The sequence below is a fragment of the Phyllostomus hastatus genome, unplaced genomic scaffold, assembly GCF_019186645.2.
Source record: "Phyllostomus hastatus isolate PE091 unplaced genomic scaffold, TTU_PhHast_1.1 phas_contig_150, whole genome shotgun sequence".
NCBI lineage: Eukaryota > Metazoa > Chordata > Mammalia > Chiroptera > Phyllostomidae > Phyllostomus > Phyllostomus hastatus.
This window is the reverse complement of record NW_025333611.1, coordinates 28,146,332-28,169,706: the sequence shown is the minus strand read 5'-3', so window position 1 is coordinate 28,169,706 and position 23,375 is coordinate 28,146,332. Positions and strand designations below refer to the sequence as shown.

General features: G+C 54.3%; 2 protein-coding genes across 4 annotated transcripts in view; one reads left to right on the top strand and one right to left on the bottom strand.

Moving 5' to 3' along the window:
- PSD2 (pleckstrin and Sec7 domain containing 2) overlaps positions 1-3,301 on the top strand; it is a 44,047-nt gene extending 40,746 nt beyond the window's left edge. For both annotated transcript variants that reach the window (XM_045818804.1, XM_045818794.1), the window contains exon 16: positions 1,196-3,301. In XM_045818804.1, coding sequence (XP_045674760.1) covers positions 1,196-1,405 — 210 coding nt within the window. In that variant the 3' untranslated portion in view covers positions 1,406-3,301. The remainder of the gene's footprint in view (positions 1-1,195) is intronic.
- Positions 3,302-5,788: 2,487 nt separating this feature from the next.
- NRG2 (neuregulin 2) overlaps positions 5,789-23,375 on the bottom strand; it is a 170,766-nt gene continuing 153,179 nt past the window's right edge. Inside the window, exons 5-11 of one of the 2 annotated variants that reach the window (XM_045818657.1) lie at positions 22,341-22,399; positions 18,074-18,097; positions 14,169-14,271; positions 11,890-12,013; positions 11,434-11,561; positions 10,354-10,581; positions 5,789-7,879 (exon numbers count right to left, since the gene is read on the bottom strand). In XM_045818657.1, coding sequence (XP_045674613.1) covers positions 7,117-7,879; positions 10,354-10,581; positions 11,434-11,561; positions 11,890-12,013; positions 14,169-14,271; positions 18,074-18,097; positions 22,341-22,399 — 1,429 coding nt within the window. In that variant the 3' untranslated portion in view covers positions 5,789-7,116. Of the gene's footprint in view, positions 7,880-10,353; positions 10,582-11,433; positions 11,562-11,889; positions 12,014-14,168; positions 14,272-18,073; positions 18,098-22,340; positions 22,400-22,800; positions 22,878-23,375 lie in introns of both variants that reach the window. The other variant, XM_045818667.1, reaches the window with a different exon arrangement.

Sequence of the window (23,375 nt, the reverse complement as noted above, 5' to 3'; positions counted from 1 at the left end):
GTATTTTCTGTTTTTTTTTTTTTTTCCTTTATAGATTTTATTTATTTATTTCTAGAGAGAGGGAAGGGGAGGGAAAAAGGGAGAGAAACATCAATGTGTGGTTGCCTCTTGCGCGCCCCCTACTGGGGACCTTGGCCCACAACCCAGGCACGTGCCCTGACTGGGAATCAAACCAGTGACCCTTTGGTTTGTAGGCCAGCACTCAATCCACTGAGCCACACGAGCCAGGGATTTTTTTTTCTTTTATACTAGCCATCTCTAGTGAGTGTGAGGTATCTCATTATGGTTTTGATCTTCATTTCCCAGATGATGAGCGATAATGAACATCCTTCATGGGCTTGTTGGCCATTTGTGTATCTTCTTTAGAGAAATGTCTGTTCAAGCTCCTTGTCCATTTTTTGATTGAGTAGGAGTTTTTTTTAAAGATTGTGTGTATTTATTTTTAGAGAGGGGAAGGGAGAGAGAAAGACAAGGAGAGAAACATCGATGTGAGAGAGAAATGATCAGTTGCCTCTCAAATGTGCCCCTGCTGGGGACTGAACCCGCAGCCTGGGCATGTGCCCTGAGAGGACTTGAACCAGTGACTTTTCACTTTGTAGGAGGACACCCAGCAAACTGAGCCACACTGGTCAGGGCAGGAGGGTTTTTTTTTTTATAAGTACATTCTGGATACTAGACTTTTAGCAGATAATGATTTGCAAATATTTTTCTCCCATTCTTCAGATTGCTTTTTTTACTCTGTTGATTGTGTCCTTTGATACACAAAATTTAAATTTTATTTATTTATTTATTTATGAATGAGAGGGGAAGGGAGGGAGAAAGAGAGGGAGAGAAACATCGATGTGTGAGAGATACATCAATTACCCACAACCGGGGACCTGGCCCACAGCCCAGGCATGTGCCCTTGACTGGGAATGGAACTGGCGACCCTTTGGTTTGCAGGCTGGTGCTCAATCCCCTGAGCTACCCCAGCCAGGGCAGAAGTTTAAATTTTTGATGTAATCCCATTTCTTTTTATTTTTGTTGCTTGTACTTGCCTATTTTTTTTATTGGATTGTTTTTCTCCTTTTTATTGATTTGTGAGAGTCCTCTGAATCTTAAGGAAATTAGTCTTTTGTCATCTAAGATACAAATAGTTTTTCACATTTTATTGTCTTTTGACTTTGTTTCTGGCCTTTCTCTTCTCTTTTCCCAGAAAAGCCGTTACGAGACCTACATCCACCTCCTGGCTATGAAAATCAAAGTGGGCTCAGACGACCTGGAGCGGATTGAGGTCCGGCTGGCCGCCCTGGAAGGGGATGACCCTTCCCTCCGAAAGACACACTCAAGCCCTGCGCTCAGCCAGGGCCACGGAACTGTGACTGGCAGCAAAGCCACAAAGGATACCAGTGGAACTGATACTTAGTCGGCATGGATGGGCAGGCCCCGGAGGCAGGCAAATAATGCCCTGGAGGGGTCAGAGAGCACAATTCCAGCCAGGGGCCACTCGGACCAGCTCCATGCAGTAGACCGGCAGCCAGAGGGGTGTGGAGAGCCCTGTGGGCCGAGGAGATGGAGGTGTCCTTTATGGCATTGGTTTTGCATCCTGGGGCTTCTCTGGACCTCAGACCCTCTTGCTGGCCCTTGAATCCCTGTTCACCGTGGAGCCCAATTGTATAGGCCGGTTGTGTGCATGCTCTAGACACCATCTCACTGGTGAAGCAGAGAGGACAGTGGACTTCTCAGGCCCTCGTCTTCTTAGGAGTTCTTCCCTCATCTCCCTTGTTTCCGAGGGCAGGTCTTGACTCCAGGTCTCAGCTTGGACTCCCGCCCTTTGTCCTCCTCCTTCCTCTGAACTGACCAGCAGCAGGTCTGCAGACCACCAGCACTGTCTGCTCGCCCTCCACTCAGCAACCTCTGGAATCACGCCTGTTCTCCCTGTGTCACATCGCAGTGACCCAGGACCCTCCGTGCCAAGCTGTCGCAGCCCATGCGTGCATCGCCTCACCTTCCATCCATTGAGGCCACTACTGCTTTCTTTTATATGAACAGAAATGTGTATATATATATATAGGAATTATATATATATGGACTCCCTTTAAAGATGGTTTTGGAGCTGTGATATCAGTTGGAGGATGAAATAAGGTGAAGGAAGAGCCTCTCAGGGCTGCAACCTGACCGTCTCGTGGCCCTGGCACCCTGGGAGGGAAGGCAGAGATAGTGCTGACCTCCTCTCCATTTTTCCCCTCTTCCGGCTGACCTGTGACTTACGTTGCTCTTACAGTTGATGTTTTGGAATAAATAGACAGTGTGTGTGTGCACCACCCCATCTGTCCCGCAAGCATCATGGTGTGAGTGGGATGGGACCGGGGCTCTGTTTATTTTCTGGTCTTTATGTTGGTGCTGCCGGGTCTCTGAGCCCCAGAGGTGGCCTCTTGTTAAGATCTACTGTTACAGGAATAAGAGACGCTCTGCCTTGCAAATAGCCACCTGTCAACAAGCCCAAAGATGTTTGTTTGGTCGGGGAAGGTTATGGAAGCCCTTAATCCTCAGTCTTGGGAAAAGGCGAAATGACAAGTTGCTGCTTGTTTTTTAGGTCAATATTTCTTTCGTTCTTCTAGTGACTTTGAAATGCTAGCTAAGGACATGTCTGGGAAGAAAGAGAAACTTGCCACACGATGATCACAGACCAGCACCCGTTAAACCCTGCATCCCTCAGACCGTTGGTGGGGCGAAGGCACCCTCGGTGCGGCTGTGATGAGCGGGTCCTTTCTGTTTCCTAAATAGAGCACCATAGTTTGGCCAGCAATTTGACCTCACCGGTAACATGCTTAGTTAATAAGTCAACTTGCGACTAAGTACTCAGCATTTACAAGCCCACTCACATTTGATGCAGGGGACATGTGAGTCTATGGAGAGGTGCAGTGATTTAAATCCAGATTACTTAATTTGGATCCATTGAAGTATATTTGATATTTGAACCATCTGGCCCCTTCATTTTGCTGAGGGGAATTAAAAGGTCATTTAAGTGAAATTGAAAGAGCCGTGTGGCAACATAAAGAACTGTCTGTACTTTCTCCACGCTGTCTCAAAGTTCATTTGATTTTTGGGGTCAGCTTCCCATTGTCCATCTCCTGAGGGCAGGTGAGTGGGAGCAGAAAAACAAGCCCTGTCCGCTGCAGGCAGTTGTGCCTCCCATCAGTAAAAAAAAAATTTTAGTTCACTTTCTTAATTGTATCATTATTTATTGTAAATTATATACATGTACTACTGTACTAAAATATTATGTACATTATAAAACATACACAAAAATAGAAATTTAAAAAAGATGAGATGAAAATAAATCTAAATCAAAGTTCTAATATTTTTTTCCTGCATTCTAATGGACCATTATGTTCACCCCGCAACCTCTGCCCCTAAAGTAATGCCCATTTTCCAGGACTGTCCAAATCCAGGGCCTGGAGGACCCCAGGTGAGATGCTGTGAGTGGTTGCGCCACCTATTGGTCCTGGGAAGTAGCTGCAGCTCAGGGATTCCTGGGGGCTGGCTCCTTGAGACAGCTGAGAATTCCTCCTCTCATTCAATGAAGGTCACCTGTGCTGCTCATGGTGCTGGGGATGCTGTGGGGAGAAAAGGGCTGACCAGCTGTCTGTCCACATGGGGCTCACAGTCTAGAGGGGAGGAAGATAGGCAGTCACCATCACCATGTGGGACTCTGGGAGGGCTGGGGAGACAAGCCAAAAACGATCTGGCAGAGAGAAGAAAGAATTGGAGGAGTGGCGAAGAAGACTGACTCAGGAAGTCGCAGGAATGTCCTAAGTGCTCCTGGGGACAGAGTAGTAGTAAGGAAGTCATTTAACCGGAATACACGGCTTCCTGACAGGCTATACTAAAGATGCCCCAGTGCAGAAGTCTGGGAGGCAGAGCGGAGATGGGCCTCTCTGGCCACACCTGCTCCCAGGTCCCTTTCACACTGGTGAAATGAATGAGTGGCTGCAATGATGAGAAAAGAGTCAAAGTTCTGACCTTAGACCCCCAGCAGGTATCCTCAAATCCAGAGCAGATAATGAAGGCACCAAATGGGGACAGTGAAGGCCAACGAGTTTACCAGTTATTCAGTTATTTAGGGGTCAGTGGGTTCATTGGAATCTTGGAGGTGGTTTCTGATGGAAAGTTTAGAAGGTAACAGCAACTATGCCCTCAGAAGGGGCAACTGAGGACACTAAGCGCAGTCATGAAGAGGTCAATGGGTTCACCAAGAGTTCATTCTTAATTAGTTGGGGTCATGAAAAGGTCAATGGGTTCACCAAGAGTTCATTCTTAATTAGTTGGGGTCACACAGAGGTCAACGGGTTCATTGGAGTTCATAGAGGTGGTTTCTGACTAAAGTTCAGAAAGTAACAGCAACTCCCTCTCAGAAAGGTTAAATGAGGACACTAAGAGGGGTCATGGAGAGGTCAGTGGGTTCACCAAGAGTTCATTCCTAATTACTTGGGGTCATGAAAAGGTCACAGGGTTCATCAAAAGGTCATTGCTAATTACTTGGGGTCACATAGAGGAATCACTGGCTTTTAGAATATTTAAAAGCCAACAGCAGAGCCAGTAGAGGGGTCTGGATGAAAACATCAACTGGGGGTCAGCGATCTGCAGGTTTATGTAGCACTTAGTTCATTGTTTTCATTTGTTTCTTTGTAATGTGTTTTTTCTTCCAGTGACCCACCATAAATACAATGACATTTTAATTTTTCTCCATAACCTCCCTTTCATCCAGTGTTTGCCATTCTGTGATTTAAGAATGCAAGACACAGGATGTCCTCATCACCATCATCAGATGAGCTATTAACAGGCACCTACAGGCATACCTCATTTCACGTTGCTTTACTGTGTTTCACAGATGTTGCGTGTTTTAGAAATTGAAGCCAAGACCTTCCAGCAGCAAAAAGTTTGTGACTTTATTGCAAAACTTGCTTTACTGCAGTGGTCTGGACTGAGCCTGCCATATCTTTCAGGTATGCCTGTATCATATGCCAGAGCTACACTGGGTGCTTTATGTATAAAATTTCCACAACAACCCTTTAAAGTAGGTATTAGCATCATCATTTCAGTCGAGGAAACTGCAGCCTAGAGAAATCACACAGCTAATGAGGGGTGGAGGTAGAATTTGAACTCAGGCCCTATTGATACCTAAGTGCTTTCGATCCTAAATCTCTCTGTCCCTCTCACCTGTAGGTCTCAAAACTGACCAGACACACCCTGGGGGCATTTGAGGACGCATATCCACAAGTCAAACCCCTGAGCAATTTGTGTAGACTTCCTTATGTTGGGCTGGAACCTAATGGCTCCTGGTGCTGGGCACTGTTTTAATAAATTAATCAATGAGGCTGAAGGCTTCTTAACCCTGGACCTCTGCCTTCTCCACGCCTGAAATCATGTACTCTTCATCAGAGACTGCGGGTTCAGACAAGCCCTGGCTCTGAGGGGTCGAGAGTCGGGAAAAGTGTAACACCCTGTGGGCTTACAAGCTGCAGCAGCTGTGGTCTTCCTGGCGGCTGAGGGTTCCTATTATCCACCTTGCATGTCCAGACATTGCCTGTGACAGGCCTGAGGCCCCAAGGGTCATCTCGCCTCAGCAGCCCCAGTGCCAACCCCGCAATCCTTCCCTCCTCACCTACCTAGGCCCAGAAATAGTTGCCTCAGTCAGCTCCTGCAGCTCCAGGGCAGGAACTGGGCCAGGGTTCTGAGGCTGAGCTTGAAGCAGACTAATTTGCGTCAGCCCCTTGGCCAGGATCCCCAGCAGCCAGAGGGGATACCTTGTGAATGTTCCTGGAAGAGGGAGGAGGGTTGGAGCCTGTCCTGGGAACTGGAGCCAGGGAGATTGGAGGGAGTGTCTTTTCCTCCCAGGGATTACCCTGGCCCTCTCCAACTTCCCCCAACATCCATCCATCTCTACCCCGGGTCTTCATCCTCTGTCTGCCCTCCTCGCCAGGGGGCTAGGCACACACAGTCAAACATGAGTTATTTCTGATTTTATTTATAATATAAAAATGTTCAAGTGTCAACAGTCAGGTGTTTGGACAATTCAGGACAGGGTTCTCATTTGTTTGGGATATCTTTTAAACAATTACCTTTTGACAAATTAGCAGTGGACTCAGTTTGGGGGAGGGTGGGGAGGACGAGGCTAGAGAGGGAGTGGAAGTCATAGGTGGGTTGGAGGCTGGGAGTCGGGCTGAGAAGGAAATGGTGATACTTTATTGCTAAAAGGGGGATCAAATAGACTGTCCAGTGGCTCTTCTCGGTCCCAGCGTGACCATGCATCCAATCTAAAGAATCTGAAATGCAAAGGACATGCAGGCATAAAATAGAAAAGACGACCTGTAAACGAAGGTGCTGCAGAGGACGAGGGCGTCCTGGAGGCCATGGGGGAGGGAGAGCCTCGAACAAAGGGGCCCTGGCAGAGCTGCCCCCTCCCTGGGGCAGGGACTGTTGGGAAGACCTGGTGGTTCTCAGTGCCCCTTCCCTTAGCAGCTGTGAGGAGTGGGGAGGCCCCCTCCCCATTCAGGTTGCTGTCGCTGGGCCTTAGTCTCCCTCTGGACGTGACATGACCCAACTCTAGCTCCAAGCCTAGGATCCCTAGCCTTTCCTTAGGGGACCCAGGACTCAATATCTTGCAAAGGGGCAAAGGGCCAATCCATCACTGTCCCGCCCCTCAACCCCGCAGACTCTTCTCTGCCCCTTTTCTGTCACCCCCACCAGCTTGGGATCCTACATTCCCCCTCACCCCCACCCCACAACCCAGACTTTTCTCCAGGAGCTCCAGATTAGCGTACAGCAAAAGGCACCACAATATAGGTTTCTATTAAAGAGTCAAAAAATTGGCCCATCTCTCTTTTTTTTTGTTGTTTCTTTTTTTTTCCGAAGCTGTAAATCAGGATGTTACATATAAATAGTTTCCCTATAAAAACGTCTTTGCCGTTAGCTAGTATTATAAGACAATTTTTGCTAAAATGAAAATAAAACATTTTGTTATACCTTTTTCCTTTTATAGAAAATAAAAATATTTTTATTTCTTTTTCTCCTCCTTTCTCCAGTCGGTAGTCTCCCTTCTCCTTAAAGACCGGGGAGGGGGGAGGGCGGGCCCTAGAGGGGCGCCGAGTCCTGCTTGGCCCGCGCGGGCGGCCCGCGGCTGTGTCTGCTGCTGGCCTGGGTGCTGTGGCTTTCCAGGGAGTAGTAAGTCCTGCTGTCCGCTGCCCCGCACAGCGGCGGCGAGTCCGAGCGCAGCGCCTCGTGCGCCGCGCGCAGGCCGAGGAAAGGCGTGCTCTCTGCTGCCAGCGCCCCGTCTGCGTCGTCCTCGTCGTCGTCCGAAGCTGAGACCGAGCCGCCTCCAGAACCGCTGCTCAGAGACAGCGAGTCCCGCGCCGCGCGTGCGCGCTGCGCCGCCAGCCCATTGAGGCGCGAGCGGCGCCAGCGCCGGGGCCCCGCCGACGTCCTGCGAGACGCACCACGAGCGCGTGGCGGTGGCGGCGGTGGGGGCACGCACTCCTGCGTGGTCTCGTACTCGTCGTCCTCCGGGATGCGGAAGGGGCTGGCGGGCAGGCTGCCCAGGCTGCCGCCCAGAGCGCAGGCGCTGCGCCGCGGCCCCGGCCCCACTGCGGGGTAGTAGTAGCTGTCGTAGTTGCGCTGCATGTCGACACCGGGCCCGGGCTCGGGGCCGGGGGGCGCCGGGTGCCGCAGGAGCGGCTGCTGCTCCGCCAGGCGGTAACTGATAGGCGCGGCCGGCGGCAGCGACACAGCGTGCGCGGAGTTGGGGGACGTGATCTCGAAAGTCGGCACCTGCGTGGCCAGCGAGTAGTGGAAGTCCACCGGAGAGAGGCGTGCAGGTGTGGTCAGGGCCGACACATACCTGCAGGAGAGGCAGAGGTGTGGGCTGGGGGCCTGGGTGAACACAGATCACGAACGCCTGCCAGAGCTATGGTGGTAATCCTCAGTGACCTTAAGCAATTTCCTGAACTTTTCCGAGCCTCAGTTTCCTTATCTGTTAAGTGGGGACAAACCACGAGTCCGTAAATGTATCAGTGGGATGTTATAGCCTAATGCCTGCCTGACCCTCAGTAAACCTCCATGAATGGTCCTTTGCTGTGTGGATGCCCAGTCATCGGTATTCCTGAACGGTTACCCTCCCTCAGGCTCAGGCTGGGGCATCTGACAACTTGTAGAATCTCATCTAATACACTAATTCTGTAAGATCCTATGTTATCCCATATGGCATGTGAGGCGACTGAGACCCAGAAATTGAAGTCACTAAAGGTTCACACGGCCAGGGAAGTAGTTGAGGTGGCATTTGAACAGAGGGTAGGCAGGAACCAGGATTCATACTGCCCAATTCCTGAAGTCACTAACGCCACTTAGCCTCCCGTGTGACTTGGACTCACTGTTCCTGCAGGAACAATCCATCCCATGGCTGATGGTGTCAGTAGGGGAAATATTTTTTCTCATATTGAAGCTAAAAGCTGCCTCAGGGAAGTGACTGCTAACACCTCAGATAGGATCCTTAGGCCAGGGCTGATGGTTACCAAGATACCACTTACTGAAGTCTCCCTGCTCCAGGCTAAAGACCACCTCCAAAAGTTGTCCCTTGCTAATATCTACCAGTCTGGGTCCTAGGTACCTGTCCCTTTTCTTTCTCCACACTCCCCTTGCTGAAATCCATTAGCCTCTTGCTCAACATTTGTCCACTTCAGTACAGGGACGACCCACCTCCACGCCTCTCTTCCAAACTCTAGAGCCGGCACCTCATGCTCTGCGGAGTCCCCATTACTCTCTTTCGGAATTACCTGACTTGCCTCTCTTCCTTCCATCACATGCACATCCAATTAACCACCAAGTTATACCATTCTCCCTGTCCTGGAGCCACCTTCTGCCCTACACCACGCCATCCTGGGCCTAGTTGTTTACTCTGGTCATCTCCCCCACTGCAGGGTCTCTCCTCCTTTACTCCATCCAGTCCCCAGAGCAACCCTTTAAAGTCACAGCTCTGTTTACCCACCCAAGGCACCCGCTCCCCCCATCCCCCCAAACAGAAGCCCAGGTCCATCAGCCATCCATCTGGCCCCAGCCTGCCGGTCCAGCCCAGCTCCTCTCCCCACAGCTCACTCTGCTCTAGGCATCTTGCTCACCAGCCATGTCCTGGAGGGCCTCTGCTAGAATAGCTCAAGATGTTCCCCATGTGCTCTCCCCACTTCTCTACCTCCCAACCTCGAGGGAGCCCTTTTGCTACCGAAAACAATGGCTATACCTAGTGACCACCAGCTCCATGCCAGTAGGAGGCAAAGAGCTCTGTGCAAGTGATCTCTGGTGGCTGTCACCAGAGCCATGATGACAGGCATTGTTCTCCCTGCTCTACAGCTGAGGAAACAAAGGCACAGAGGTGATCGACCCTCCCCGAATCACATAGGTGGTGGAACTGGGTTTGAAAAGGTTGGTCTTGGAAAACCTGGCTGCTTCCCAGAGCCTACACAGTCCACTGGGTTGCTCTGCCTGGGTTGGCTGTCCTATGCTTAGCACTTGCCACATAGGCAGCTGTGAGCTTCAGGGGTTTGTGCCTGTGGCCGGGAGCTCCCCGGGAGCAAGAACCAGGTGGATCCCCCGGTAGGCCTGCCTGGCATGGGGACAGCATGGAGTTGGCTGAGTTGAGAATAGATCATCTGCTTTTCTCTCTCCACTCTGGCCTGGAACTCCTGGCACTCTGCTCTCTTCCCACCAAACCTACTTGCCAAAGGCCACTTGAAGGCTGAGCAAGGAAGGGTCCTGGCCCTTGTGACTTCCAGCTTGGGGTCAGGGAAGGGGGGAGTTGCCTGGTCCTCACTGCACCGATTGCTTGGGAACCCAATGGTGTCTTGACCCACAGGCCCTTGTTGATACTGCTGGGACCCGCAGTCATTCTTGGCTCATGGCCAGCCTGCACTGGTCCGTTTCCTCACAGACAACCTCTCCTCCCACCCTCCAGTTTGCTCAATCTTGGTGTCTTTCTGTTCCTGCTGGGACATGGGGCCCCTAGGCAACAGCAGGATGAGGCGGCCCTGTGTCTTGGTTTGTTTGGGAGAGCCCCTCTTTGTTCCTGATGTTTCAGCTCCCCTTCTACTCTGAAAAAAGTGTCCTAGTAGGACAATTAAATGAGGTGGTCACTGCACACCAGGGTTCACTGGCCCAGTCGTAGACTCAGTCTGTCGTTAACACGGTGAAGACCCTGAGCAGATCTTTTCGAGCTCTTGTTTGTGCACCTAAAACATGGGATGTCTCCGAGGAAGGGTCCTCCCTGGGACAGTGGGGCCAGCTCTCCGGCCAAGGTGGGGCACAGGCTGTGGGGTGGGCACTGACCTCTCGCTGTGTGGAGAGTCTCGCAGGGAGTCTATGGAGTCGTGGTAAGGGGGCACGGTGGTCCTGCGCTGCTCCTCCAGGCTGTAGGCTGCCGCCCGCCGTGCTCGGGCCTCCACGCATGCTGGGCTGTTGCACTTGCTGGTGCCCACTGATGACAGCATGATGCCCGACTGGGAGTCAGAGGTTAGGCTCTCAGAACGCTCCAGGCTCCATGTGTGGCTCTCATGCCTGAAAAGGCCAGGAGAGGGTGAGGTGGAGGGTCCAGAAGGGGCAGGCCACATAGCAGGTGTGGTCCTAGGCCCACTCCCTCCCTGGTTCTTCATCTCATCTCAGCCTCCCTCAGCTCACGGCCCTTCTCCACTTGGGGTCGATGTGTGGTATCACAAGTGCCCAGCCCCCACACAGGGAGAAGGAGGGCTGGGTCCTGTGGACTGGTGAACTGCAGCATGCACACACCTCTTCCTTCCTCCCTGTACCCCGCATCTCACCACCCAGCCGTGGCCCTCCCATGCCCACGGTCCTTAGCCATTTATCTCAGGAGCCCAGCCCCAGGGGCTAGGACATGGGAGCCTGCCCAGGGCACGCTGGTCCCCAGGGAAGAAAGGGGCCAACTGTGTTATTTCTGAGCTGTGTGAGTCTTTGTGCTTCTGTGGACAAGCCTCCCCAAATCTGGAGAGAAGGTGGAGAGAAGGATGCTAAGGTGGACTAGATTCCTGTGGGCAAATCCAGGACAGGGCATTAAAAAGCTCTGGGCAGTTGCGTGAGTTGGCACTTTCTGCCAGAGAAAATGGTGCTAATGGGGCTCAAACAAAACCAATCATTAGGTGGGAGTGCAGTGATGCCATTGTTCCTCTGGGGGCTGGTTTAGATGGAAAATCAAATCCGGTCCCCTGAGCATCTGGACAAATGTTTGCCAGTGGGTTCTGATTTGGAGGACGCCACCTCAATCCTCCCACTCAGAGGGACCCTAATACAGAGCCTGGCTGAGGATTTCTGTGTGTGTCCCCAGGCAGGTGTGTGACGCATGTGTCCTCGCTCTCCGTGGGTGCACGTCTGTATGGGGACCTTGGTGGTGCCCACCTGTGGCTGGAAGTGGGCGTGGCCGTGGAGCAGTGGTGAGACGGAGAGCAGGAGTGGCTCCCGGAGAAGGTGGTCTCAGTCTCCCTGCGGATGACGTGGTCTGTGGCTGGCACGTTCTTAGAGATATACTGGAACAGAAAATTGGGCAGGAGGTAGACAGGTGAAGGAGTCGGCCCTCCTTTCTGGTGGGAACGGGGGAGTGAGGCACTAAGCTCTAGGTTGGTGGGTGGGAGACCAGTGACTTGGTGTTGGGGCAGCGATGGCCCCTGCAAGTCACCCCTCAATGCCTTTCCTTAAAGAAGTCAGCAAAGAGGGGCCAGTCATCCCGGTGAGGCTAGCAAGCAAGGCCGAGCACAGGAGGGGCTGTCTGGCCACTGCCCTGGCCCGTCCTGTAGGGGCACGAGAAGGCTGACCGCACAGCGAGGGCTCAGAGGGGGACCTGGGAACACCACTCACATCTGCCATCTGGATTTCCTCTGGGTCCAGCCGGGGGTGGCTGGGCCCATTGGCCAGGCTCCGGTTCTGATGGGCTGGACACATGTTCTGCCGGAGGTGACTGTGCATCTGCTTCCGCTGTTTTCTGCGCAGGGGAAGGGCATGTTAACCTGGCATGCCCCCACACGGTGCGTGGACGCCCCAGCTGCCCCTCCAGGGGAACTAGTCTCCGCCTGCACTGCCGTGGCAGCCACCTGCTCGGGCTGCCCTCAGCCAGGGCCTCTCCAGTCTGCCCCCACACCATCACCACCAGCTTGAATTCGGCAGGACCTGAGTGTAGTGGTACCGAGTTTTAGCTCCACTGAGAGAGCAGAGCTCCACTACTTTTTAGGTGTGTAATGCTGGGCAAGTTACTTAAATTCTCCATGTTTCACTTTCCTTATCTATAAAATGGGGTGATCGTTTAGCCATCCTGCATACCACTAAGGATTAAGAGTAGATAAAATATTTAAGCACAGTGCTGGCCTACTCACTCACTCACTCATCCATTCATTTGGTATTTATTGGCTTTTTACTATGTGCCCGACACTGTTTGGGAGCAGAGGAGACAGACATGGTCCCTGCTCTCGGGGGAACTTGCAGGTCAGCAGGGAGGCCGACCACAAGCACATAAACAAATGCATGAACGAGATACTTTCAGCCAAGTGCTGTGAGGAAAATTACAGAGTGCTGTGGCCAGGAGCCGAGGCCTGGGGTAGGGCTACGTTGCTTTGGTATATATTAAGTGCTCATTACCTTCATTTTGTAATCAGCGGGTCTTAATCACGTCACTCCCCTGTTTAAAGCCCTTCCTTGGTCCTTAGTTCCTATTTCTCTCCCCAGCCCCGTCTCTCCCTGGCCTCTTCTCACCCCAGCTTTGCTGCAAGCTTGGGGGGCTTGTTTCTGATCCTCTACCGGGACCGCCCTCTCTGGCCTCTGGGCCTTTACATACTATTATATCATACTATACTATATAACATACTATTATATCAGCAGGAACACATTCTCTGCCTCTTCACTTGCTAACTCCCGTTCATCTCTCAGGCCCAGCCTAAATGCTCCTCCTCAGGGAAACCCTTCCTGCCCTTCAGCTGAGTTTGGGTGCACCTGAGTGTGTCCTGTGACCCTGGATCTCATGCTTAGGGCACTGGCCATGGTGCAGGACCTGGTGTCCAGCAGGCATTGAATGAAAGTTTCTTGAGAAATGAGTAAGTACAGTGGGGGTTGGAACAAGGGACCTTGCTTTTTAATTCTTGGCCTCAATTTTCCTACTTGGGCCCAGTCCCCCCTCCCTGAGCCCCAACTCCCTCCATTCCTCCCTTCTGACCTTTTTGGTCCTGGGCTGACCCAGCACAAGGCTAGCAGGGCCTTCGATTTCACATAGGTATAGCAGGGTTCACAACCCGGGGCCTCAGTCCCCCAAATCGTGGCTATGCCCAGACTCTTGCTCTCCAGACAAGAATGTGACAAACCTACTATTTTCCTGCACTACATCACCTATCACCTTTGTTGGCTCCCCACATCCTGCAGGATGAATCCAGCATCCCTAGCTCGGCATTCAAGGCCTGATGGTGCCATCTGGGTTCCTGGGTTCCTGCTTGTGCTCCAGGAGTATAGCTGACCCTCTCCCAGAACTGTCCAGACCCCTTTCTGCCCTTTTCTTCCTCTCGCCCTAAGGTTCTACCCTACCTTTCCTCGGCCCAGGGTGGCCCAACCCCACCTTCTCTGTGTTCTTGCCTGGATCGTTTCCAGGTGGGACCGGTGCCTTGCGAGGTCTCTTTCCCCTGGGAGTGTAGTCTGCCTCTCTGCACTCCCCGCCTGCTGCGCTCCCGGGGGGCGCTCCCTGGACGGGGAAGATGCTCCCTCACTGCACCCTCCGTGGGACATGCTAGGTCCTGGCCATTTCACAGGGGAACTCAGAGAGATTGATCCACCGATTTGCTCGGGGTCGCACAGGGAACAACAGAGCTGGACTCAAACCCAGATCTGTCTTCTCACGATGCCTGTGCTCAGGACCCTCCCTGTTCAGTCCCCCCGAGGCCTGTCTCCCCCACCCTCTGTTCCCGCCCCTTGGCCCAGCCCTTTGGCCCCACAGGAACTGCAGAGGGCAGCAGGGGTATATGAAGGTGTTGTGTGTGTGGGGGGGGAAGGCCAGGCACCGTGGGTGGCAGCAGCGGTGAGGAGAGCCTGTCCTTACACAGCAGTCTTTGTAAGGCCCACCCCTGGCGTGGCCTGTCCTGGCCTGAGCGCCTGCCACTCACTTGGTCTTGCAGTAGGCGACCACGCAGACGATGCCCACAACCAGCAGAGCCACGCAGATGCCAGTGATGGTCAGAACCCTCTTCTGGTACAGCTCCTCGGCTTCTGCAGGGGCATGAGATGTGAGGGGGCCAGGCAGGAGGTGGACCTGTGGTGACAGTGGCGCAGAGACACCCCCTGCCCCCAAAGCCTTGGGCTTTTTCCAGCTCAGGTTCTGCCCCGTACCTCTCTCTCCTTCCCTCCCCAGCAGTCCCCTCCCTCCCGCCTGCTTCTGGATTGCCTTCTGCTCCCCTGAACTTTACCCACCCGTGGATCTGGGCACAAGTGATTATGCCCACGTTCACCTTCCCAAACCCCATGCCCTGCCCAGGGCACAGTGAGTGGAAAATGCAGGGCGATGGGGTGGGGGGCATGGAGGCAAATTTCCCAGGGCCATAGAGGAGGGCAATACAGCTTGGCCGGCAACCCTGGCCTGTCCCACTATGGCCTCGTGGCTGCAAAGAACCTTGAGGGGCTAGGGGAGCTGCTCTTTATGGTGGTGAACATGGCAACCCCAGGCAGAGGCCTGGTTTGCTACTGCAGCTTCTCTGAGAAGGTGGAGAGTAGCTTGCTCTGGGCTGGTGACGGGACATCTGACCCAGAGGCTGGACAGAGCAGACCAGGGCTGTGGGGAAAGGCATTCGTTTGCCCCTGCAGCCTTGTCAGGGCTGCGGCCCCGGCCCACGTCTGCCCTCCTTGTCTCTGGCTGTGAGAAGCCCACCAGTGGCAGCACAGCCCTTGTGCTTCAGGTACAGCCCCACCCTTTCTGAGGAGCACAGCTAGGCTGGGCCTCAAAGCCCTCAAAAAGACCCGACTAGCCCTTCCACCTCCTACTTCTTGGTGGAGCGCCTTCTACCCTTCTAGAACAGAGAAAGCAGGAGAGAGGAAAGGAAAGAGGTGACAGTACCAGGCACAGTCAAGGCATACACCCCAGACGCCCCGCCTGCCTGCCTGCCCAGCCCCGCTGGTTGCCCCTTCCACATCGCTCCTCTCCTGCCAGCGTGGGGGTGAGCGAAGGCCGGACCGCAGTGCCTTGGTGGAGCCCTGGGAAATATCTCCAAACCCTCAGGCTTGCTGCACGCACTGTAGCAAAGGTACCTCCACCAGCAAACACCTGGGGGAACAAAGCCCCAGACACACATACCCACAGGACTGTGCCTACCTGACACACAGGCAGACACCCTTCACGAAGACGCACCCACACACACACATCCAGAGAAGCACATGTGCACACACATGCACAGGTACGTGTGGTCCTGTCCGCCCACATGCAGTCATGTGGCCTCTTGGACAAACAGCCCTCTGCCCCAGACCCCTCCCAGCATTCTGTGGCCGTCCTGCTTCCAGTTCTCTTCCCCGTCTACCCTTCAGTCCTGTCCCGCCAGACATGTGTTTCCGTCGCTCCTCTGAGGCCACTCTGGTCGCGGTCCCTGACAGCCTCTCGGCTGACTGCCGCAGCTGGGCCCACTCCTGTTCTCGCCTGGGTTCCCTCCCCTTCACTGGCGGACAGCTGTCTCAGTTGCCGCTCCCTCCTCTCCTGTGCGGGCTGCAAGGCAGAAGGGCCCGGAGCTCTCAGCCTTCTTTTTCTCCACCTGCCCTCTTTCCCTTTGTGATCTCACCCAGACTCAGACTTTAAATGCCACCTGTCTGCGGCTGACTCAGATTTACATCTCCCGCTGACTTCTCTGAGCCCCAGACTCCCACGCCCGAGGGCCACGCCTGGCACACACACTGGTCCCGCTTCCAACCCTGCCCCCTGCTCTTCTCATCCCTTCAGTGGCAGCCCCACCTTTCTCGTTACCTAGGCCCCTCCCTTCCCTTCCTTCCCACCTAACCTGCTACCTGATCCATCAGCTCCACCTCTCAAGTAGATCTTGGATCTGACCACTTCTCATCATTTCCACTGCTTCCAACTTAGTCCAAGAGGATGCCGTCTCTCATTGGGACAGCTGCTCACCTTCTGACTGGTTTCTCTGCTCCCACGCCACCCCCCTCACCCTGAACACCAACCCAGTCTGTTCTCCAGCCAAAAGCCATATTGATTTACAACCATAAAGCAGATCATTTTACTTCCTGCTTAAAAACTTAACAATGGCTTCCACTGCAGCTTGAATATGACTCAAAGCCTCACCATGGTCTGTGAGGCCCCAGATTACCCAGCTGCGCCATTCCTCTTGGGTCTCACGTATGGTCCTCTTCCCCAGGGGTACTGTGCTCCAGAGTCTCGGGCAATCTTTCCACCCATTGAATGAGGAGAGCCCGCTCCAGCTCCACCGTCCTGACCGTGCCCCTGCCTCAAACACTCCCCTCCGCTCTTTACGGGGCTGGCTACTTCTCACGTCACTGAACGGCATCTCATTGGACAAGCCTTCCCTGACTACTTGGCTAAACCAGCTCCCAGCCCAGCTGGGCGCTATCCCATTACCTTCTTTTATTTTCTGTATAGCACTTACCACTGCCTCATGGCTTTCCAGTTTGTTTTATTGTCTGTCTCACCCTGCGAATCTGAGCGCCAGGAAGATAGGGACTCTGTGTGCTGGATCGCCAGACTGGTGAATTCAGGGTTCAGCAGATGTTTGTTGACTTGGAGAATTAATGGATGTGCAGACCACCATGACGGACAGACACATTTACACAGGCTCACACTCACCACCGCACCCTCACAGTTCCACTGGCACAACGCTCCACCCTTGCCTGAAAGCACTCCACGGCACCCCTCCGTGCACTCCCATCCTGCCCCGAGAGACCTGACAGGTGTAAACACTTCCACTTCCATGACACACACACGCGCACACACCTACAGGTTCACCCCTGCGGGCCCTGCCGCCACCACACCGCCACCACCCAGACTCAGCCTCTCTGCTCACCTGCCCCGTCACGGGCAGTGGGCAGACACACTCTCACGAACAGACTTGGCTTCAGCTTCTACTGAGAACAGCTGATAGGAGCTGGGTGCCAGGGACACAGGGGTCTCCCCAAACCTGCCGCAAGAACAGCTTTCTCACGGCTGTGGGCTCCACACCACGTCTGAGGCCTGACACTGCGGAAGCCTTGGTCCCTCCAAGCCCCCCCCCCCATCTTTCCTGCTGTAAAACATCTGGACACCTGAGGCACGGTGGAACCCCCAGCACAAGCCAGAGAGCTGGACAGACCAACCCGTCCAAGCCCTTCCCACCGAGGTGTCTTCCAGGGGCCAGAGGGCAGGAGTGGGAGGGAGGTGAGGTTCTCCACTGAGTGGGGCTGGGGGAGTAGGGGGACAGGCACCGGAGGCTGACCCACCCTAGACCCTCGTTTACAGATGAACACACGTGCCATCGTGGGGACAGATCATGGAGGGAGTGACAGCCTTAAGCAGATGGCAAAGCCTGACTGACCCAGGGCAGGGGGCAGAGACAGTGTTCTCAGCCACCAGCCTGGTGCAGGATGAAAAGCAATGGAGATGGAAATGGGAGAAGGAAGGGAAATTGAAGTTAAGTGGAAAGTGCTGCCGCTCTGCACAACTCTCTAAACCGGCGTGCCGTGGCTTCCAGGCACTGACTGGATCCCAGAGGCCAACCTGTGGGCTGCACATGGCTCAGGAGGCCCCCCGGGAGACCTCCTGGCGATCAGCCCCGGGCAAGGGGGCGCTACCATACACTGGGGCACAGTGTGACTCCCAGGGTGCCCTGCTTTTCATGAGCTTCTCTTGTCTCTCCCAAATCGAAGTAGTTTATGATTGGACACCTTGATGGGGCCAGGGGAGACTTTTGGAACTGTCCCTTTTCCATGGTTGGGAAAGGAAGCCACACAATAGCAAGCATGGCGTCAGAGGTTGTGGAGAGGGGCGGAGTGGACGGACGGCACTTAGTGACAAATGAAGGCTCCGTACCCTTTAGTTCAAATCCAAGGTGCTCTGGCAGTGCAGAAGAGAGGAGGGTCAGAGAGGGGAAGGGATGGAGGGAGAGATACAGAGAGAGATGGGGAAGGGTGAGGGCGGGAGAGAGAGAGAGAGAAACGTTGGTCAGGACTCTTCAGACACCAGCAGCCAGCCTGTGAGGTGAAAGCAGGTTAGTGGTGTCCCCTCCCAGCTTCCTGAGCCCCTTCCCTGGCACCCTGTCCCCAAGAGCCCCTGAAAGGGGTGGAGAGAGGAAATGTTAGGATCGGCAGGCAGGGCAGGTTCTTTAGAGATGAGCTGTGGGGTTAGTACCTGGTGGAGGCAGAGGCGTAAGAGTCAGTTGGCATATGTCCCCAGGGAGGAAAGGTGAGTGGGGGTGGGGGTCTGACAAGTCCCCATTCTCCCCCTCCCAGCTCCAGCACCAGGCCTTCAGCACTCTCACGCCCCTCCTGGGAACAGCTTGCTCAGTCCCCAGTTCACTCATGGAGCTTGCTTTTCTGTTCAGAAGCGGGTGTAGGGCTCAGACTGGCCCTTGCCCCTGCCCTGCCCGCACAGGCCTGCCCATCTACTAGGAGCCCAGGCATGGAGACTCGGAGTCTGTGGGGAGAAGGAGTGGGGAGAGGAGGAAGCTCCAGTCGGCAGGTCACTTCTCCACTGGACACCCCCAATACCCTGGAAGCCCTCAGGCACTGGGCCTCAAGGTCTGTGCCTGATTTCACAACTTAGCAAAGCAAACTGCAACTCTGAGAGACAGAGTGAGAGAGAGAGACAAGTGGGTTCACTTGTGGAACACCTGTGCTCCTTAAGTGGTGGGCCAACAGCACTCTTTAAAGTGGGATGATGTTGCAAATGTGTGAGGTATGTGCCCATGCCATCCAAGGGTCAGGTGAGAGGGTCGTGGCCAAGGGTGTGACCCCAAGCACACCCTGTCTACCTAGCTCTCAGTCTCTTATCTGTTAAAGGGGGTTTGGCCTGACCATGGCTGCCTTGGGCAGTTTGCGACCTGGCTGTGCTTCAGAATCATCCAGACCAATCAAGTCAGAGTCTGGGGTAGGAGCCCAGAAATCTCAACAGCATTTTTGAAATTCTTGCCTACCATTCTCATGTAGTAGCCAGCTCCTCAGTGCAGGCCCTGAGGCTCAGATTTGCCCCCAATTTGCCGTGTGGATGTGGGCAAGGCATAATCTTTGCGTGCTCATAGGTCTAAAGTGCCTGCACACAGTGAGGGGCCGGGTGTGAGCAGGTCAGGAGAGCGTGAGGCCCTGCACAGGAGCAGGGTCCTCGCCATGGCCTCCCCAAATGCACACAGTGAGCTCAGCTAGATCGGGGGCTGGGGAGCTTGTGTCCTGATGTTTTCATCCCCTGGGAGGAAGGGGGTCACTGGGACATCAGCAGCAAGTCCTGTGCATTGTCTGTCCCTGGGTCTCTTTCTACTTCTTCACAGGGATTCCAGAGGGTTCTGCAGTTGGAAAAGGGCAGGAGAGCAGGGTGGCTCTGAGCCAGGGACCAAGATGGCTTTGACTGAAAGAGGCTCAAGGGTGACCCTGGGCTCTGATCCCCAGTTCCATGACCCCTAAGAAACCATGCCCTTGAAGCATGTGCCCCAGCCCTTCTGTGTCCTCCTGCTAAATGCAAGGTTGGGAGTGACCTCGAATGTGGCTTCTTTGCAGTATTACTGCTTGGACTACAAGTCACCATAGGCACAGTGAGTCCACTCCTCTCCCTGTGCTAAGTAGACAGTACAACCTTGACAGATTGGAGCCCTCAGGGGCGACGTTCCCTGAGTAATGAAACCTCTGGCCCAAAGGACCCTCCAGGTCACTTGGGAGAGTTTGCACTGTTCGGCTATCCAGCCATGCCTCCTAAAACAGAACAGCCTAGCTTGACCATAGCACCTGGGACACTAAGAAGACTGTAGTTCAGAGAGCTGGTCTGGGCCCCCTTTTGATTATTGTTGTATTAGATGAGGTGGCTGAGGCCCAGTGGTGCTAGAACACTTTCCTAGGGTCACACAGCAAATTAGGAGGCAGAAGGGAGGCTAGAGGCCAGGTCTTGGGTCTCCCGTGGCCAAACCATGGCTATTTCTGCCCATTGGGTCTCTGGGCAGGCCTGACTGGCTAGTCCTAAGGGACAAGGACCATCCGGAGAAGTGGGCAGGGCTCACAAGGCTGGAAGTCAGCCTCCAGGGCACTGGTGCTGGCCCTCCTGCCTAAACCGCACTCAGACAGCCGCGGCAGGCTCTCTGCCGAGCGCTTCCTGTGCATCGCTTCATTTCACCCTCACAGCAACCCTACAGGCAGGAGTGTTATTAGCCCCACTTTACAGATGTGAATGCAAAGGTTGTTTTTGCATCTGTAAAATATGACACTAGTTCCGGGGTTAAGTGAGGCTGCAGAACTAGTAAGCTCAGAAGCTGGCATTTTTACTCAAACCTGAGTCCAAAGCCTGCACACATAAGCTAGCATCTCCCGCCACCTTTTTAATAACGACCTACAGAGCTCTGCATGAAGCACTCTGGGCAAAGTGCTTGAAGAGTCTAACTCCTTTACCCAAGGCTAATAAGGTAACAGCAGAGATCCTGATGACATCAGGCAGGAAGGCTTAGGACTGCATTTGCGGGCTCTTTTCTGAGCTCCCGGGGCCCTGCTAACCCTCCCAGCAGATCTGAGCTGAAAGCTGAAGCAGCCCAGCTGGCAGAGAAGCCTGGCCAGTGGCCGAGTTCCGGAGGCTCTGCTGCTCTGATTTAGGATGAGCTGGGACTCCCTGTCCGGAACAGTCCCACAGGCCAGGGGGGCTCTGGACCTGAAGGCGAAAAGGAATAGGACCTCACTGCCTCTCTCCCCAGGTCCGCCTGGCTGCTCTGCCACATCCCAAGGCCGCTCCTGACATAGGGTCCTCCAGTGGGGCTGGATCTGACTTCAATTCTTCCTGGAGCCTGTGCTCTGGAGAATTCTGTAGGGCCACATGCCCTGTCCACTGGCTCTGCTCTTATCCCCACGGCCTTCCTCTCTGGCCTCCAATGGGAAGAGCCTGGGGACAGTGCTGCCTCCCACACTAGGAAGATAGTTGACCATCTGGGCCAGCCGAGCCCTTACCTCCTTGGGGCCTCTACTTTCCTCACCAAGTCTTGGCTTCCAGGCTCTGAGAAGGGGAGTGAGAGGGGAATATTTTCTAGACTTTTTGCTGTGGTCTGAGTAGCCTTTTTTTTTCCCAAGGGCTACCTCAGTGGCCCCATGGGTCCTGCCCTCGGTCTCTTCTGCAGCTCCAGCTGTGCATACCCAGGGCCCATCACTGTGGTTCCTATGTCCTCATGGGATCCAGCTGTCCTTCCTGGAGAGGAGGGGGTTGGAGGGAGGGCACGTAGGGGCCTGGTGCACTAGGAGGATGTCCTGCCTTACAGGCCACCAGGCCATCATTGGGCCTCAAACAGAGTCCACGGCAGGCCTGTGGGTTTTGCTCTGCTCCACCCCCACCTGGTGGCACTTGAAGGGAATTGCTCCTAGCTCCAAGTAAAAGCACAATTATGGCCTCATCCTTCTGTTGCAGGGCTCACTGTCCCCGCCCCAGCAAACTGTGCACACCAGAAAGCTCCAACCTTAGAAGTGGAAGAACGAAAGAGAATGTGCACCTGGATGGGGACTCAGAGCACAGAGAGCCTGCAGGGTGTCACCAGTTACCGCTCAGTCCTTCTACCTTTTGGCATCGGCAGCAATCCCTCCAGCCCAGTAAATGTCTCCCATCTCTGGCCACCACGGAAACCATGGCCATGGGACCTGTTCTCCCTCAACCCCCGTTCTCCCCCCCCCCCCCATCACCTGAAAGCAGACCAGACCAACTCTGGCCTGACCTGACAGGCTTTCCGAGAACTCATTTCCCTCAAGCACACCAGCCACACATGCACACACTCCTTCCCGGCCGCATCGGCAGCTGCCATCCTCAAACAGGCCTTCAGAGGCAGGTGAGGACTCTGCGGCCGGCCAGGCTGCCTGACCCCAGAGGCTGTGAGGAGGCCTGAGCGGCTCCGGCCAGCTGCATGGAGCATTTGGTGTTACTGAGTCCAGGTGGCACAGTGACGTAGGAGGGGAGGGTGGCAGGGGCGTATGGGTCTCCTCCGCACAGGCTTCTGGCGAGCGCTGAGGACTGAGAGGAGCCCAGGACACCCCTGTGTCCCCCACTAGTCTAGCTAAGCAAGGCCCCCTCCCTCCCACGGGGGAGACTGTCCGTAACCAGGGAAGAAAAGAAATAGAAGAAAGAGACATACTGGAGAAGTTGACCATTGCGAACTGCTGACACCTGTCCCCGGTGTATCCCACAGGACACCTACCAAAAGAAAGAAAACCAGAAAGAGAGAGCCAGGATAGCAAGACACAGGCATCGCAACACCCTGGCACCAGCTCCTGCCGGTGCCAGCTGGGTCCCTTGCCAACCTTACCATTTGTACTGGCCTTGCCACTCTGCCCCTTACCTGCAGCCCTGAACTTTAAACCCGAGGATTAGGCCAAAAATGAAAAACAAAGCAAAACAAAGCAAAACAAAACAAAACAAAACAAAAAGAACTAACAAACCAAAATACAGAAAGGAAAAGAGAAACAAAACGAAACAGCCAAAGATCAAAACAACCAACACCCCTGGCCCTACGCCCTACGTCGGGGTTGGGGGCGGGGACTGCACCCGGAAGCTTTCTAAAGAGCGGGGACGTGTGTTTGTATCTTCAAACATACTTTGCTTAGGATCTGGCATGTACAATCGCAAAGGCAGTTTCTCCAAACATCTCTGTCCGAAGAATCCGTTTGGACATCTGGAGAAGGAAAAGGGGAAAAATCACAGAACAAACTGGCATCATCCGCGAGGCTCAGGTTAGAAATCAAAGTGCACAGTGATGAATGAGAAAACCAAGTCGGGCGCTGGGGCACACTCATCGCGGAAGGGGCTGGAGTCAGGGCTGGGTGGAGGGCTCGGAAATCTCCTTCAAAATCTCTCTAGTAGATGTGGCTCCATGGGTGGTGGGGAGGGGGTGGGGCGGGCGGGAGGATGATATAGGGAAGCAGGGTAGGGAAATGGGAAACTTACTGCCTAATCGTCCTAATGGCCCTTGGGATTTCCCTTCTGACCTGCCTGGGGTCCCAGGAAGCCAGAACTGCAGCCCCCTGGTGTCAAGCAGTCAGCAGGCAGGGTGCTGGGGTCTTCTGGAACACCAGGTTCTGGGGGGCCACTCCTTCTAGGCCCTACCAAAGGGTTCTCTCCAGGGCTCTAGGCAGGCTTTCTGATCCATGAAACAGCTCCCAGAAAGCTCAGA